The sequence below is a fragment of the Portunus trituberculatus genome, chromosome 9 (genome assembly GCF_017591435.1).
Source record: "Portunus trituberculatus isolate SZX2019 chromosome 9, ASM1759143v1, whole genome shotgun sequence".
In the NCBI taxonomy this organism is placed as follows: domain Eukaryota; kingdom Metazoa; phylum Arthropoda; class Malacostraca; order Decapoda; family Portunidae; genus Portunus; species Portunus trituberculatus.
Genome location: NC_059263.1, coordinates 3215001 through 3233553, shown reverse-complemented (window position 1 = coordinate 3233553; position 18553 = coordinate 3215001). Strand labels below are relative to the sequence as shown.

Sequence of the window (18553 nt, the reverse complement as noted above, 5' to 3'; positions counted from 1 at the left end):
GCTACTAGCTGAACTAAGGTGTGTGTGTGTGTGTGTGTGTGTGACGGATGACCTAGTTTTAATGACATGTATTTATATTTTAAGATCACTTCAGTATGTTTCCTTTACTTATGCTTACGTGCTCATTTGAAAAGGGGAAGCTTAGAAATTCGAGGACCATTTATTTGTGTTTATATAAATTGTGGCTAATAAATTACCTATCTGTGTGTAATTCACTGTTTGATCTGCTGCAGTCTCTGACGAGACAGCCAGACGTTACCCTACGGAACGAGCTCAGAGCTCATTGTTTCCGATCTTCGGATAGGCCTGAGACCAGGCACACACCACACACCGGGACAACAAGGTCACAACTCCTCGATTTATATCCCGTACCTACTCACTGCTAGGTGAACAGGGGCTACACGTGAAAGGGGACACACCCAAATATCTCCACCCGGCCGGGGAATCGATCCCCCGGTCCTCTGGCTTGTGAAGCCAGCGCTCTAACCACTGAGCTACCGGGCCGTGTGTGTGTGTGTGTGTGTGTGTGTGTGTGTAATTCACTGTTTGATCTGCTGCAGTCTCTGACGAGACAGCCAGACGTTACCCTACGGAACGAGCTCAGAGCTCATTATTTCCGATCTTGGGATAGGCCTGAGACCAGGCACACACCACACACCGGGACAACAAGGTCACAACTCCTCGATTTACATCCCGTACCTACTCACTGCTAGGTGAACACCACCTACACGTGAAAGGAGACACACCCAAATATCTCCACCCGGCCGGGGAATCGAACCCGGTCCTCTGGCTTGTGAAGCCAGCGCTCTAACCACTGAGCTACCGGGCCGTGTGTGTGTGTGTGTGTGTGTGTGTGTGGCCATGCAGTCTCTCTTCCTTCAGCCTGCCCTGGTGGCGGCTTTCCAGTGTCCCTGTGTCCTTATACCTCCTCTTCGTTCATTTCTTTCATTTCCGTCTTTCTATTTCCCATTTCTGTTTTATATTCAGACCACGGCTACTCTCTCTCTCTCTCTCTCTCTCTCTCTCTCTGGATAATTAAGAAAACACTAAGTTATTCAAATATTCCAGTACATTTCAATAACAAAAACAATGACTAGTCAGAGTTACAATATAGATAAAAACAAAGAAAATAAATAAATAACACAAAAAGAGATATATTGAGAACCAGCTCGCGCCCACACAAGAACAAAACAATAAAAATAATGCGAAACTAAGTAAATGTAGGTGAATAGGCTTGTTGGTGTAGTTGGTTAAGGGGTATGGTGTTGTGGCGTCCAGTGTGAGGTAGCCAAGGTTCAAATCCTCACCATTCCGGGCTTCGAATATATAATTGGACGATGAAAGATACAGGAAGCATTGTAGCCTTCATCAGCCTAATGGAATGATACTATTTTTCCCCTTATTCCATCCTTTCATCTTTCCATCTGTAATAGAGAGTAACTATTAGTACCACTAGAGAGCAGCACTATTATTATTACTATTAATGTGTATGTGTGTGTGTGTGTGTGTGTATTAAAGGTGACCTTAATGGCACAATACATACAAAATGCACTCATACATGCATTGTTGTTGTTGTTGTTGAAAGGCATCGCTTCCACGTTTGAGAGTAACACTAACATGGCCATTACCGCTTGAGATCTGGTGGTGAAGCACTGCCGGGCGCCAACAAACGCCTCCTTGTGACTGTCACTCACTGCTTGTGCACTGGACGAGTGGACGACAAGAACTTGTCACCAGTCACCAGTCACCAGTTAGCAGTTACCAGTGCCTCCCAAACGTGGAAGGTGCTCCCTTAATGAGGCGATCGTGAGGTGAATAGTGAATACAGCGAGGACGTGAAATTGTCTGGTCAAAAAACACACTTGTTTAAAAGTACATCATGAAATTGTGTGAGGAATAATTAGATGTGTGTCTGTGTTCATTAACACGGGTGGCAGGGCCCAGGTGGCAGGTGGCAGGTGGCAGGTGGCATCGCTGAAACAAGCTGTTCAAACTGTCACTTCCTCATTTCAGTGTTATGAACATTGGTAATATTATTTACGCGTCATTCGTGTAGGCCTACATGCTTCATAATTAGTACAGGAAAATGTTGATACGTTGGATTGGCTGGTTAAAGGATCATAATATGTGTCTTGACATTCCAGTAATGTGACAACTAGAAATATTGTGTTCCGTAGCTACGTGCCTTGTCCTCACAATGATGATGATGATGATGATGATAATAATAATGATAATAATAATAATAATAGTAATGATAATGATAATAATAATAATGATATCAATAATAGTAATGATAATAATGTTAATAATGATAATGATAACGATAATGATAACAATAATAATAACTATAACAATAATAAGAATGGTAAGAATGATAATAATGATAACAATAATAATAGTAATAATAATAATAATAATAATAATAATAATAATAATAATAATAATAATAATAATAATAATAATAATAATAATAATAATAATAATAATAATAATAATAATAATAATAATAATAATAATAATAATAATAATAATAATAATAATAATAATAATAATAATAATAATAATAATATATAATAATAATAATGATAATAATAATAATAATAATAATAATAATAATAATAATATTAATAATAATAATATATAATATATATATATATATATATATATATATATATATATATATATATATATATATATATATATATATATATATATATATATGTGTGTGTGTGTGTGTGTGTGTGTGTGTGTGTGTGTTAAGTATATAGATAGATAGATAGGAAGACAGATAAATAGATAGATAGATAGATAGATCAATGGATAACGTACGCAATGTAATAATGACGTAATGATTCGAGATAATTAGACTGAAGGTAACAATGCTTATATAGAACGATGGTCACCGAGAGTGGTTAGTTAGTTAATAAGTGTCTTTAATGCAAACAAGGGAGGGTGGAGGAGAGGGGAGTAGGAAGAGGAGGAGGAGCGTGAAAGCAACGTGAGGCACAAGAGAACGATTTCTTCGGTGGCCGTTGTTCCTGTAAGACGTGGGTGCGCCAAGAAGTGTGTGTCCAGTGTCCTGTCACCAGTTTGGTTATAGTTTGTGTGTTGGTTTGGTGTTGCTCCTCTCGTGGCGCTGTTATAAAAGGTCGGTAAGGTATGCTAGACATTGTACAGTGGTGCTGATATTGGTGTGTGCCTGTGTAGTGAAGGATCTGTTTCTCATTAACGGGAGTATTTGAAAGTTCCTTGCTTGAGAATTAGAAGTCTTGCCGGTTCTTCTCTAGAGTCACTGCTTCACGCCGATCTGTATAATACGTATAGCACAGTGCAGTATATGTAACGTGTTTACCATCAGTGAGAGTTTTGGTGAGTGCTCGGCCTTAGTGTGTTGTACACAAGCCTTCAAATGTGGTGTGTTCGGCGAGTTTTCTATAAGTCCAGCAAGCTGCGGCGAGCCACGGAGCTCCATCACACTCGGAAATGAGCAGTACACTGACTTGCATTTGTTTCTAGCTGGGGTTTGTGGGCAACTGGTGAATAGGATTCTTATTGTCTATAGTTCTTTTGTCCAATGACGTGCCACCACCTCTTAACAGCACGAGCAGCACCCCCGGTTAGGTTAGGTCATTAGGTTAGGTTCATGTTAGGGTTTCGGTTAGTGTTGTAGGGGGTTCCGGGGGGCCCCCCCCCGGCTAGGTTAGGTTGTTAGGTTGTTTTTAGGGTTAGGTTAGTGTTGTAGGGGGGGTCCGGGGGTTAGGTCACGTTAGGTTAGGTTTTTGTCCTTAGATAGTTTTGGATCGCCATATCTCGCCTCTTTTGGCTCCCCCCAAAAAAAACCCCGATTCCCCACAGTCCTCCAAGCTTGTTGGGGGGGGGGAGAAGGGGGAGGGGTTGATGTAAAGGGGGAGCAGTGGTTCTGTAGTTTTACCCCTCTGATAAACATCATAACGCATGCTCACAACTCCGTGAGCGTGTAGGCGTGTCCACGACAGGTCTTGGGTGTGCAGTTGATAGCAAGGCTGCAAGGTGATTTTAGTGGCCCCTATGGTTTCCTGTAGTTTATCTTTCACCAGAGGAAAGTGTAGGCCAAGGTCTGTCACGAACCTTGGTATTGAGCTACGTGTAGTATTTTTCGTGGGTTTCCACGGTTTCTTATCTCGTTGTGTTCAGATTTAGCTGTATATCAAGCTCCGGAGTTTGTTGCCGTGACCTTTTGGCCCCAGTTTTGCATGTGCTGTGAACCAGTGTACCATTAAATGTAAGTTATTAGTAAAGTGTTAGTGCTGAAACGTCAAGGTAACCCTTTGGTGTGTGTTTAATGTTTCTGAATGTGCGTAAGTCTTGTGTAAGTTTCGGCTTGTGGTGCACATGTGGTGCAAATGTTTAGTCCTTTCTTGTAATATTCGCAGTTGCATTTAATTTAGGCTAGTCATTCGATTATTATACTGTTCCATTTATCCGTGTGTCAGAAAGCTTTAGATTTGTCATGAAGAATGACCTTAACACAGCAGGTGAAGGATATTTCTGGATTGATAACTGATAACTTTGTTGCAGCAGTGTATACAACAACGAAGTCATACCGGCCCCCCTAAACATGGGACAAACAAGTCTCGGGACTTCGTGCAAGAGATGGAACACGTCTCGGCGCATGTCTGGCACCGACGTCACCGCCGTCCCTACATCTGCGCACTACCAACTTGGTAGAATCACATCGGTTCCACCCGAGGAACTCCTCGCCACACCGGTTGTCTAGAGATCTGTACCCGCCCAAGCGTTTAGAAGCCCCGGCATCCTGCTGCTGCTCCTCATCTGTGTCCATATGATAACCGTCCACCTCCAGATCCTCTTCAGATAAGGACGCAGACCGCGGAGGCGTGCGGTCCGGCACAGGCAAGGTTGTTCATGATTAAAGTGTATAGGTAAATTTTTGTTACAGGTCCTGCCACTACTGAAGGGAGAACCAAACCAGCGTGTCCTAACACCCTCAACCTGCGGCAGGAAACTGGCCCTTCTTGCACTGGAAGACACAAACTGTCTGCGCCTTTCATGGAGGAATTGGACCCTGCCTCTCACCAGCTCTGACCTGGCAACACTCGGCGTCATCCAGGGAGGGACAGGACTACAGCCTCGCTGCATCTTCCACGGAGGAACTGGACCCTGCCTGGCACCAGCAGGTGCCATCCAGGGAGGGAGGACACACTGCCTCGCTTCAACTAACCTAACCCAATACATGTTGCCTTTCACTCTTGTAATGTTATTTATTCCTTCCATCTAATGTGAATGTACCCACAAAAGTGTAATATTTTCCTTCCATGTTCTGTGATGTACCCATATAACGGGTGTTAGGACTTAATAAAGCATGATTAAGAAAATTGATATTGATGCTTTCGATAATTCCTTTTACTTTTTTTTTTACTCGGGAATACTTGAGAAACACGCCAAACCTAAGCACATGCCTTACCTAATCGGGAGCTTAACCTAACCTAACAAATAAACCTAGCCTAACTGAAACACGTCGTATGAAGTCGAGCCTAACCTGATCCCATTAGCTCCACAATAGTTCCAAATAAAAATTGAATGCTCTCATTAAAAAAAAGTTTATATATAAAAAAGTCACAAATTGGTTGGTCTAAAAACTCAGCTTAAATGGTGGCAAAATGCCTACAAAAGGTGGAACGTAGCAAAAAATGGCTGCAGAACTGCTAAAAAAACCTAAACAAATAGCTTTAAATAACCAAAAATGATAAAATCCTGCAAATCTGCCAAAAAAAATGCAAATTTTTTGCTGAAAAATCTGCAACTGCCCTAAAAACTGGACAAAACTGCAAAAAAAGGTCAAAACTGGCAAAAAATGGCCAAAAAAGCCCCCAAAACGGACCCTAAAAACTGTACTAAGTCATAAATACTCTGAAGAGTCTCCGGAGAGAGAGCAGATGTACATTTGGGTTAAAAATACAATGAAGAGTCTCCCTTCCTTCACTTTTATTCAACAATCAACATTTTTGTGCACAGAAACTCTGAAAACTCTACCAAAATTTTCAACTTAATACAAATTATTGACAATTTTTACAATACAAATTATTGACAATTTTTACACAAATTATTGGCAATTTTTACACATCTCTCAAAACTCTACCAAAATTTTCAACTTAGAAATTATTGACAATTTTTACACAAATCTCTCAAAACTCTACCAAAATTTTCAACTTAATACAAATTATTGACAATTTTTACACAAATCTCGCAAAACTCTACCAAAATTTTCAACTTACAAATTATTGACAATTTTTACACAAATTATTGGCAATTTTTACACATCTCTCAAAACTCTACCAAAATTTTCAACTTAGAATAATTTATGCAATTTTCAACTTCGGAGAACTTTTTTCAAGCATTACACGTTACTCTGGCAATATTCTCAAATTACAAAATTATTTCAAAAGTATTAGAGAAACAAAAACGTCGAAAGTTGCAATAGGGACCAAGAGGCCAGCACATGCATGGCAGCAGTCCCTGTATGAACAGGTCTACCTCACTCCACCATTGCCATCCATACATTTGTCTAACATAACAAAAAACATACATTTGTCTAACATAACAAAAAACATACATTTGTCTAACATAACAAAAATAAATGTAACAACATAAGAGTAGTGTTTTGAGAGCATGCAAAAGTCTAGGAGGAACTATCAACTCTGTAAAATGCATTTCACAATGGCATTGCTCTCAAACAGCATGTTGTCCCTTGCAACACTATATTGTCACCATAAATATAAAAACACAGACCATCCATCATACTGAGGCCGCATTCTACACAGTTGGCCTCAGCTCTCACTGAATGCTTGACGTCACTCCACTGTTGGTCTTTAGGCTCATCATTTTGTCAACTTTATATAGCTCCTAACATAATTTCCTACAATTTAAATAATTTTGACAACTACTTTGGGAATAGTTAGACTGTATCCAAACAAAAGAAACATGACAAACAGGAGAAGATTACACATGACACATGCAGACCATGCAGGGCAAAGTTTGTTTGAATTTGGGAAAACTAGTTAGTCATCATTAAGAATATTTGTCAAAGAAGGAATTTATCATCATTACAGATAATCAACTGTCAGGAATCATACTATGGTACATACAGCCAAGTTTCCCACCATGTTGACAAGAGTTTTAAGGCAGCAGTTGGGAGCACTACAAAAAGGTGAACCCTGTCTTGGCACTTGGCACAAGTCTAAAGGTTAGAGCCTGTCATAGAGGGACTTGTGTCTAAAATGCACTATTTTGTCTCAATGCGATCATGTCATTAGTTATGATGGTTTGTAGAATGCGGCCCCTGAAATCTTACACTGAACAGTAACAGCAAAGCTCTAGAAAAATTGAGAAACTTACAATTTAATCAGTCTAAATATTTTCACTCTAAAACACTGACATCAAGGAATGACTGGCACACTTGCCCACAAAGCTGCACACACACACACACCTTGCAATGTTGACAAATTCCATTTGCAGGAAGTGCAATGGACAATCTGTACTGTTAGGACTGACACAACTAGACCTTTAAACAAATCTTCATAAACTGTTACTCCTTGTAGTTAAATATACGCTTACATGTAGCAAAGTGATTTGATGCACAAAGGTCAACACAATGTTACGTCATGAAATCTATAAATATGAATGACGACATAATCTTTCAGTCAAAACTGTGTGAACTACTTTCCACAAAAAAGAAAGTATGAACCTATGATGCTGTGAATGTTGATGCATCCTCCATCCTTGCCCCTCTCTGTCTTGCACTCTGCACACACATTTATGAAAACAGTGTGCAGTGTGCCGGTGGACCTCCAAAAGCCTGCAACAAAAGAAAAGGTCAACAAAAGTTAATGTTTAGCAATCAATCTTTGTCAAAACTGCTCTTCATGGTCATCTTATCAACAATCAAAATGAAATTATTAAAACTGTTCACTTGTAATCACATTTATGGTACAGGAAGGTATATCAAAACCCAGCCAAGCAAAGTTACACTATTTGCAACAATGTCAAAATAACTACTACTTCACAACTTGTTTGCCTTACTTGGAGTGCAGCAGTGTGTGTGCCACTCCCTTCTTGAAACTCTGGAGCACCTTCATGTGTTCAATAAAAGTGCTGGGCAGGGATACAAAGAGGCACTTCCCTCGACGCCATGCCACCGGTGTAGCACATCCTGTTGGGGAAATGCAAACCCTCATTGCACTCACCAACACCCAGGGAACATGTGCAACTCAGCCACTTATCCCTTCTTACACATACAAACACCGCCACTCATAAACAAACTGCACTCACCAATGCCTAACAAATAAATACATGTCAGCTGCTCATCTCTCCCTCCTCAGACAGACATGCCTCCACAAAGAAATCAATAACACACAGATAGATCACATTAATTTTTGACAGACACAAGTTCAGAGAAAAACTTGAGAATCTATACATCTTACAATTCAATCATTTCATCTTTTTTACATTACAAAATTTCATGAAGTTTCACTGCACACACACACACACACGACCTTACCTGTGAGATGTGGTGCACTACCTGTTGGTGGAAATAAGGGAGAGAAGAGTGCTGTGAATACAATTCAGGCTGGCTGCAGAGACCACCCAGCCTGCCTAGCTGTTCTTAATCCTTGTTCACATGCTTCACCACAAACTAACTTCATGACTGAAACCTGATGTCCCAGAGAGAGAGAGAGAGAGAGAGAGAGAGAGAGAGAGAGAGAGAGAGAGAGAGAGAGAGAGAGAGAGAGACAGACTGAGCAGTATAAGACATCAATAGTAATAAATTCCTTGCTATCAAGTTTCCCCACATTTTCTTAGGTGAAAACTGTTTTCTATTCTGTAATGAATAAAATGTGTAAGTGTTGCATTCCTCTCGATTTATGAGTTATGACATATGACTACAGAGGCCACGAATTAAGAGCAGCACAAAAGGCCTTGTCAGTTTTGCAGACATGATCACAGAGGCTCACATCTAATAACTGAATAATAAGTGATGAAAGGAAATGGCTTTCTAATATGAATGATAATCCAACAGTAACTTCCTTCCCATCAAAGCTATTACTCAACAAACAAATTCTCTGGACTCACACTTCTCTGCGTGGACACTGAAGGAAGCATTGAGTGGATTGAGGCAATTCAGAGCAGGAGGCTTCAACAAGTGAACTAGCAAACATTTTCTACAACTAAATTACAAATTAAATAAGATTTACCAGTGATCAACAAAACACCAAATGGGCTACATTAATTAACTAACAATGTTTATTGAAGTTTTATTATTCATGATACTGTAGACCATCCAAACAAAGCATTACATGGACTTCATATTTGAAAAACCTTCCTTTCAGACAACTAAGAGCTGTGAGTATTCCTCATAAAAAAGAAAACATTAAAACCTTATTTCCTTATCAACACTGCTAGTGCTAGTGTTTAGTGCCACTTGACGGCAGCTGGTGCTCACAACACTATTTCATCATAAACTACTTCCATGAAAATAAAGCAAGCATTATCCATCCACAAGTGTTGCTATACAGTGCAGCCAAGCAGTTCAGTGCTGGGTGGACTTCATAACTCCTCACTGCCTGAGAGGAGGCACAAGCTTCTACACCCACAAAACAAGACTAACCATTCCTCCCATAAATATCTAAATTAACTAAATCATCTCACTCATCAAATAATGATAATATTGATATGGAATATTTCTTCCATTACTCAAGTATCCTTTGTACTTTGTTTTGTACTTTAGTTCAGGTATTGCACTTTCTTTGTACTCTACAGAAGACACATACATGTACAGACGATGGGTTTATTGAACCAGTCAGCCCAAGCTTAGGCACATACATGCACAACATCAATACGGCCCTCATGCAAATTATCAATACAAATGAGCTTAAGAGTAAAATATTGAAAATAAAAATCTAATGAGCTTAAGAGTAAAATATTGAAAATAAAAATCTAAAATTCTTAAAAACATTTTCCATGAAGTAAATAAAGTACTTAGAAATTCTATGTGAAAATTGCTAGCTTAAAACTGCCATCTGAAAATACATACTGTATAACACACACAACTTCAATAATGTAAATCAAAACATCTAGCCTTAAAACATTCAAAACTCAAAATTTAAATTTCAATGAATGACTTAAAAAGTTAACACATCTACAAGCCAATTAATATCTTATGTACCTAACTTTTATGTATAATTAACATCACAAATTCCATACATTTCATAAAAAAATTTCACATCTTACCGAAGTGTGGAACAAAATAGAAAGCAACAAAAGACACACACACACACACACACACACACACACACACACACACACACACACACACACACACACACACACACCAAAGATCTGTGTTGTCCTAACACATAGGAAATAAATGTACACCTGTCCCTGCATCCCATTCCTGTGCATGTCTGCCATACCTGCTGCCTAAACTGCACTGGCATCTGACACACACACACACACACACACACACATTCAAATAATTCACTACAAAAGTTACAGGTGCATATATTAATTTACAAGGTGAGATAATTGCATGACTTAATTCTTATACTAATTTAAACCTACCAAACCGTCGGAACTCCACAACGACAGTACAAAATGAGTGACATGCATGAGAATGACGATGATGATAATAATAGTATGCACAGCTATACAAGTCAGTGAAAAATAAAAGCCAAGCATACTTGCACAGCTGTCATCTATAACCAACCCAGGGAACCACCACAAACATGCATACACCATCAACACAACTGGAACCGATCAATGGAAAGAAACCATACATACACTCCCTGTGCATCTGAAACTGGAAAGATGACGACAAAATGAAACAAGACAATATAAAAATACACTACAGCTCCTTTTCATGCAGAGTGCCACCCATAAACACCTCCAGCAGGAACAGAAGTCATCACTCACACACAGATACTTTGGAGGCCACAGGGTCCATCTTGCACAGGCCACTGATGCAGCCCTCACACAGGTTACGGTTGTGGTGAGCTGCTGGCCGGCCATAACGCCTCGTTCGAATGTATTGCGGTGTGACCAGGTTGTAGTACTGGGAGGCAATCTTGTAGTACAGATTGGTGATGACCTGTGGATGATGATGGTAAGACAAGTGGACAACAGAAATAGAGAGATGGTGAGAAGGGTAGAGGTGTGTAAACATTAAAGCTTTTAAAGTCAATCTATGCTTAAGTAATCTCAAGCTGTGCCCCACGTTTACCATTACTTTACTCCTGTATGGAACTTAGAGCATCTCTATTTAACTGTGTCGTGTGTGAACAACTTCCTCCATCTGACACCACCTCTAGTGACACAGGAACTTACTACAACTCAAGCACCATGTCAGTGTTGTGTGGGGCAGCTCGGAACAAACACCTCACCTTCTGTGCCTCCTCTGGATACCACAGTGGCATCTCAAACCACTCTGAAGAGCAGGAACCACTGCACTTCTGCCCGGCCACCCTGTACATGATCTGGCCCTGCAGCATCTTCTTGTTCCAACGGTAGTGGAAGACAACTACGCCGTACATGCTGGTCCATCCATCGTTGCATCCCTGGAGGGACAATGGAGTAGATGAACTAAGTATGGTGATAATGCAGAGGTGACACACTGGAGGATAACATGTACAGGCTCATGGGAAGACTGTAGGATGCATGAAGGCAAAGAAAGAGGACAGGATGCTAAGACAAGTAAAAACAGGATATAGTAAGTGACAATGCCAGGCAAGGGCAGTGTTCTTAACAGCTGCAGCCCCAGACAACACTCGCCTTGCAGTAGAAGCGGACCTTAGCCACGTCACGGAAAGCAAACCACTTGGAGCTAATCTTGCGGTTTGGCTGCAGTGGCGACAATACCCATTTGTCTGGCAGGTGTTTGAACAGGATGCGCATGTGTTTCACCCACAAGTCCTCCACACACCTGCTCTCAAGAGGTGGATGTAAGTGAATAAAAGGCTAAATAAGATGAGGCTACATTGTGGGACTATAATTGTAACAGTGCTGCATAAAAGTGATAAGTAAGTGGAATTCCTCAATCAGTTATGACATCAAGGATTATGATTGCAACACACTTACTTAGTGGAATTCCTCAAACTACAAATCAGATCAGAAGTCATTTTGTGATCAACAGACAGCAACAAAAGAGACAAACATGAGGCAAGTGACACTGAAACAAGCCACCCTTCACACAATTACAAGAGAACATACCTTTGGATCACAAGACGAGACATGTACAGGAGTAGAGATGACAATACACAATAGCCACACATCACTAGTCACCTGGACAAATACAACTGGAAGGAAGGATTACTGGCAGCTACACAAAGCCAACACCATCACACTCACTAGAAACAATGGCAAACTTTTCACAGTAGGAGGAACCAGCACCCTTGGGTCCTCAGAGACGAGACAGAAAACATAATACTGGAAGGAAAGATTACTGGCAGCCACTCTTAAGCCAGCATCACAAAGTAGACACAAAAACTGGACACAAGGGAACAACACTACTCACAGCTTCCCTTCACTCTTGGTAGAGGTGAGAAGATGTGGCTTTCCAAACATATCCATGGGGAGGTTGAGGTGTTGGTAGTGGTTGTAGAAGAGAATGTCATCCGATTTGAACACGCTCTTCTTCAAGACCAAGCTTTGGGTGGGGGGAGAGAAAGGGATGGCAGACTGTGGGATGGAGGAAATGGATGGAGGTGGTGTGGGGGGGATCACAGAGGTGTCAGGGATGTAGGAAGGTGTGGTGGGCATGAAGGCAGCAGGCTCTTGATGCATGCAGGAATAGTAGAGAGGGGTTTTCATGGGTGTGGAGGGATCAGCCGCAATATGTCCATTAGCAAGCGAGTACCAGTAACTGTCCCCTCCGATCACCCCTGCCTTGTCATCCAGGAAGGGGTATGGGTATGCACCACCAAAAGGCACTGGTTGGGGAATTGCATGAAGTGGTGGCTGAGGAGCACCAGTACCAGCAGCAACAGGTGGAGAGCGACCATTCATTTCCTCGTAACTTTTTGTGCCGCTGCCCTCGAGCACTTCTTCACCCTCATTCTTCAGAGAAGTGAGAGAATTTGGGATTGATTTAGTGGAGGACGGGGAGGAGGTGGCAGGAGTGAGTAGGATCATTGGACTGGCAGGAGGAGCAGTGGCAGCATCAGGAGGGAACATGTGCTGTGGAGAAGCTGTGTACAGGTGAGAGTAAGGAAGGTAGCCAGGCACGTGATATTGGTACATGTAATCAGTAAGCTGTATTCCCTCCTCTATCTTCCTTTCTGCAATCTCCTTCCCTCCAGCCTCCCCAACCATCCTCTCCCAGCCCTCTGTTGGAACTGGCATTGGACACATGCCATACACGAAGCAGGGACCATCCGAGCCATAGGGCATGTCTCCAGGGCCAGGCTTAGAGGTGTGACCCACAAAGCTGCCACTCCCATGGCCATTAGCATAAACTGCATGTGCGGCATCAGCGTGGTGCATCATGTCTACTGATGGATGACCTGGCCCTGCTGGAACAATGCAGAGCAGATTTTGAATATGGGTGTATTGGTGAATTAAAAAGTAGACATAACATTCTTGTAAAATCCCCAAAAAAAAAAAAAAATAAATAAAAATAAATAAATAAATAAATAAAAAAAAAAAATAAATAAATAAATAAATAACCTGTTTGATCTTAATATCCTGCACATTTTTTCTTCTAAGATTTTTCACCCATGGGTATTCCAATGTTTACCACCAGCTTTCACCTTTTAATGAGCATTCTAGTCTCAAACTTCAACAAGGAACACCAGGCAGAATGTGGAAGCACGTGGTATCCTGAGTAGCACAAGCCACAAAGTCGTTGCTCTACACATGCCGTGACTACAGCCTTAGTTTATTGACAAATTGATATTTTCATACCTTTACCTTATATCATGATTACAAGATAAAATACAGTGATAAAGCCAATCTTTTCTCGGCCTCTGTATCTGAGGCGTTAACAGTGTACCTGAGGCATCAAATGTTTAAATTAGAAACCCCACAGTGAGAGAACAACGCCGCCGCCACCACCACCACCTTGACTCACGACACTTCACTGGTACAGCGTCCACAACATTCCATTTCCTTCACACAACCACCTGTCTGCCCTCATCCCTCTTGAACACACTCACCTATCCATATACACTCATACCACCATGAAGAAGGTTCCAGCTATCATGATTTACGAAAACATTCAAGCATTCAAGAAATACAGAGTATACTACCGTCAGTCGCTGTACGCCAGTGTTCAAGTCCCCCTCTCCCGCCATTACAGCTACACTCCCTCACTATACAGAATACTTTCACTTAGTTAGTGGTGTATATATGAAAACACCCAATATTTCAGACAATAATTCACGGGTCTTTCAGAGAGAGAGAGAGAGAGAGAGAGAGAGAGAGAGAGAGAGAGAGAGAGCATCTTCATTAATTTCTACCTAGTTTCCTTCATTATACCTCTTCACACTCCTTACCACAGCAATTCGGCCTTCGATACACAATAAAAACATCATTAAGAGAAGCTCCAGATATCACAGCTTTCCAGATTAGCCAGAAAACCAAAAAATCACGCCAGGTTTTCAGGACAGCAGGAGGCAAGCAGGTCCCCGCGCCGCTCCCCTTCCTGACATTTGCCTCTAATTGATCACTCCCCAGCAGGACTATCATGCCACTCCCTCTACATGATCCCTGCAATAGTTACCTGCTTCTGGGAGAAGCTTCATGGCGTCAGGAAGCATGGTGGGGCCACAGTGGTTGAAATTCTTGGTGTTCGTCTCACAGGTGCTGGACGCCATTGTGCCTCCGAGTTTAAAGACGTGGGCCAGTTTCCCGCGCAGATACAAAAATAATGATAATAAGAACAAAACACTTTCTTTTCATTCCATTTTCTAATCTTTGCAGCACATAATTTTTGTTAATCATAAAAGTGGTATTTTAGCAAACCAGGAAGTTCATATAGGCTACATGTAATTTCTTAACAGTTAAGTTCTGCAAACCAACAATGTTTTCATCAGGGGCACTGACAAAGTACCGATAGCAGCCCTCATACCCTTACTTTTAGCTAAGGCAACATGTCAACTCTAGGAATTGTAATAGGTAAACATCATAGGCCAGAAATAGTGACGTGTCAATGAACATACGCCTTTCTCAACGCCTCATCCCCCTCCATGTCCGCCTTTCCATCCAACCCCACTGCCTCCTTGTTCCCTTACCCCCTCACCTCCTCAATCTCAACATAACCTCTCTCTCTCTCTCTCTCTCTCTCTCTCTCTCTCTCTCTCTCTCTCTCTCTCTCTCTCTCTCTCTCAGGGAGTTATTACTGTCTTGAATCTATCTCACACACACACACACACACACACACACAAACACGCGCGCCCGATAGCTCAGTGGTTAGAGCGCTGGCTTCACAAGCCAGAGGACCGGGGTTCGATTCCCCGGCCGGGTGGAGATATTTGGGTGTGTCTCCTTTCACGTGTAGGTGCTGTTCACCTAGCAGTGAGTAGGTACGGGATGTAAATCGAGGAGTTGTGACCTTGTTGTCCCGGTGTGTGGTGTGTGCCTGGTCTCAGGCCTATCCGAAGATCGGAAATAATGAGCTCTGAGCTCGCTCCCTAGGGTAACGTCTGGCTGTCTCGTCAGAGTCTGCAGCAGATCAAACAGTGTATTATACACACACACACCGTATAGTGTAGTGGTTAGCACGCTCGGCTCACAACCGAGAGGGTCCGGGTTCGAGTCCCGGGAAGCGGCAAAGTAAATGGGCAAGCCTCTTAATGTGTAGCCCCTGTTCACCTAGCAGTAAATAGGTACGGGATGTAACTCGAGGGGTTGTGGCCTCGCTTTCCCGGTGTGTGGAGTGTGTTGTGGTCTCAGTCCTACCTGAAGATCGGTCTATGAGTTCTGAGCTCGCTGCGTAATAGGGAGGGTTGGCTGGGTGACCAGCAGGCGACCGAGGTGAATTACAGAGGGGGGAGAGGAGATAATCTGCAGCTCAATACGCATGCCTAAGCTACCTCATCACACTTCGTTTGTTCTTTATTTGTGTTCCTTGGTGTACCTTGAGGCCTCTTGTGGATGACTCTTCTGTTCTCACACGATTCAAGAGTGCTTTCCATAAATAGATATGATACTTGGGCACTTCACAGCAAAATAGAGCCATGTCTTAATAATTCCGCTTTATTCAAGTAACTACTGGAACCAAGCACATATAAGACATACAAATAGCTACAAGGAGAAGGAAGACCGATTGACAGATGGACAACTATAGCTTACAATACACACTACAATGGCCGGCGCTAGGCGAGGCCACGAGGCGCTAGGTAGCCGGGCACCGCTAGAAGGCTCCTGCTCTGTTGTGAGAAAGAGGAGCATCTCGTTTACGGTTCACATCGTAGCGGCTGTCGGCTAACGGCTCTCCTCCCTCTGCGAACTCTACAGGACTGTTATTTTGGCTGGCTAGGTTGTCTCGGAGCCGCATCAGTTCCTCACCAACGCCATTCTTCAAGAGATTGAACTCGGAAACGACGAGGGAAAGACGACCCAGCAAATAGTTGAGGTTATTCTCCACGTCAATGACCTTGGAGTTGATCTTCCCTACCGTGCCGTCCATGTTCCCTACGCGGCTGAGGGAGGCGTTCATGTGCTCGTTGGTAGTGTCCTTGAGCTCGTCCAGGAGGTCAACGGACTGGGTCATTTGCTGGTACATGATGCCGATCTGCCGCCACACCTGCGAGATCTCCTGCTCCATCCTTGCCGTCATGTTGGTAAGAGCCGACGTCTGGTTCTTGAGGATGGCGAAGGAGATGCTGTTGATTTGGTCGTGCAGCGTGGTGTTGATGGTGCTGCCGCTGTTCTTCACGATCTCACCCAACTCCAGGATGATCTGCTGGATGCCAAACTCAATGCTCCTCTTTGTGTCCAGCACAGAGTCTGCCGTGTGGATCATCACCTGCTCCACATTCTTCAGCACGGTGTTGTGAAGCCTCTCCATCTGCGAGGCGCGTTCTTCCAACATGTTCTTGATATTAGTGTTGTCCTCGTGAAGATTCCCCTGTAAAGTCGATATAGAGCCCGCTGAGTCTGCCTGGAACGCCTCTATGATGGAGGTCAATTTACTAAGGCCTCCCTGCGTACTTGTGTTGACCCGGGAAAGGCTTTGGGTCAGATCAGAGATGGAAGTGTTCAGCAGGGTCTGGTCGGCGAAAGTTTCCAGTAGTACCGTCTGCAGAGTCGCCAGGTGCTCCGCCAGGCTCTGTGGGAAGGTGGATGTATCATTGTGTATACGCCATGTACTGTATAACGGGAGTCTACTGCGCTTTAAAACTAGGAAGACGAGAGAGAGAGAGAGAGAGAGAGAGAGAGAGAGAGAGAGAGAGAGAGAGAGAGAGAGAGAGAGAGAGAGAGAGAGAGAGAGAGAGAGAGAGAGAGAGAGAGAGAGAGAGAGAGAGTAGAAGAAATACATACCCTGCGTGTTTCCTGTTTAAGGCTTTCAAGATTTTCCTCCTGCTGCAAAGCGTGAAGGCTAATTGTTTCCAGACAAATGTTCACCTCTTCACTCACTGCACCACCACCACCATCGCTGCACCCACCGCCTTCCTGGTTCTGTATCTGCGGGACATATATACACACACACACACACACACACACACACACACACACACACACACACACACACACACACGGTATGTATTATCGACCTAAGAATAAGTTTCCAATTATTTTCATTATAAAACACAAAAGGAAGAATAACAACAATAACAAAACAGCAAAAAAATAAAATAAAAATACTAAAATTAAATAAATAATAACAATAACGACAAATTTAACGGATATTTCATTAAAGAAAATCAAAAGAAAGCAAGAAGAACAAGAAGACATGAACAGGAATCTTGATATATTGGATGAGAGAAAGAGGAATGCCAACACACACACACACACACACACACACACACACACACACACACACACCTGTTGCTGGATGGTGGCGGAGGAGGCAGCAATTGAGTCGTTGAGCTGCTGGAGTGACACCTGAGAGATAGCACGTGACTCTCCCAGCTGTGCCTCCAGGCGGTCGTGGCGGTCGTTCAGCTGGTCCATGTACTGCCCTAGCGACTCCCCGACGACCGTAACCTGAGGAATGACAGCACTGTATTCCCCTGGTGCTAACTTATGACGGTATACAGATACGCTTTGCTCTTTCACTGCTATTTTCCAAGCCCACAGAGATGATTAGCGGGGTTTTCAAGAGTGTTTCTCCAGTTAATAATGTAGAAATCTTGTCATTCTGTTTCTAAAACCATAAAAAAATGACTTAGAAACGCGTCTCTCACCACGGTTATTTTTCAAGGCCACAGAGACTATCAGCGGGGTTTTCAAGAGTTTTTTTTCAGTTAATAATGCAGAAAATTTGTCACTCTGCCTCTAGAATCTTAAAAACACTTTAGAAAAAAACGTCTACGTTTAAATAAAGCCTTATGGAATAGTG

The 18553-nt window shown here is 42.4% G+C and overlaps 2 protein-coding genes across 4 annotated transcripts in view; both read right to left on the bottom strand.

The window, feature by feature from the left end:
* Positions 1–7121: 7121 nt before the first annotated feature.
* On the bottom strand, positions 7122–15352 carry LOC123501602. 3 transcript variants are annotated; one of them, XM_045250537.1, is made up of 7 exons: positions 14771–15352; positions 12566–13562; positions 11824–11974; positions 11436–11609; positions 10969–11143; positions 8080–8209; positions 7122–7855 (listed from the first exon to the last, which is right to left on the bottom strand). In XM_045250537.1, coding segments are annotated over exons 1-6 (1593 nt in total). In that variant the 5' UTR covers positions 14865–15352; the 3' UTR covers positions 7122–7855; positions 8080–8207. The 3 variants fall into 3 exon arrangements, with proteins under 3 accessions (XP_045106472.1, XP_045106470.1, XP_045106471.1); XM_045250535.1 differs by lacking the exons at positions 7122–7855; positions 8080–8209 and having other exon boundaries at positions 9829–11143; XM_045250536.1 differs by lacking the exons at positions 7122–7855; positions 8080–8209 and having other exon boundaries at positions 9829–11143; positions 12566–13559.
* Positions 15353–16231: 879 nt separating this feature from the next.
* The window catches only part of LOC123501586, a 13215-nt gene continuing 10893 nt past the window's right edge, over positions 16232–18553 (bottom strand). The window contains exons 4-6 of the mRNA XM_045250513.1: positions 18037–18198; positions 17533–17676; positions 16232–17320 (exon numbers count right to left, since the gene is read on the bottom strand). Of these exons, the coding sequence (XP_045106448.1) occupies positions 16403–17320; positions 17533–17676; positions 18037–18198 (1224 nt within the window). The 3' untranslated portion in view covers positions 16232–16402. The remainder of the gene's footprint in view (positions 17321–17532; positions 17677–18036; positions 18199–18553) is intronic.

Excerpts from the sequence above, each read along its gene's own strand:
- LOC123501602 (XM_045250535.1), bottom strand. The coding sequence starts at position 14,864 with ATGGCGTCCAGCACCTGTGAGACGAACACCAAGAATTTCAACCACTGT. Across the intron at positions 11,975-12,565 it reads ACCAAGAGTGAAGGGAAGCT|GTGTGTGGAGGACTTGTGGG; the intron begins GTGAGTAGTGTT and ends TCTTGAGAGCAG. Across the intron at positions 11,144-11,435 it reads ATCCAGAGGAGGCACAGAAG|GTCATCACCAATCTGTACTA; the intron begins GTGAGGTGTTTG and ends CATCATCCACAG.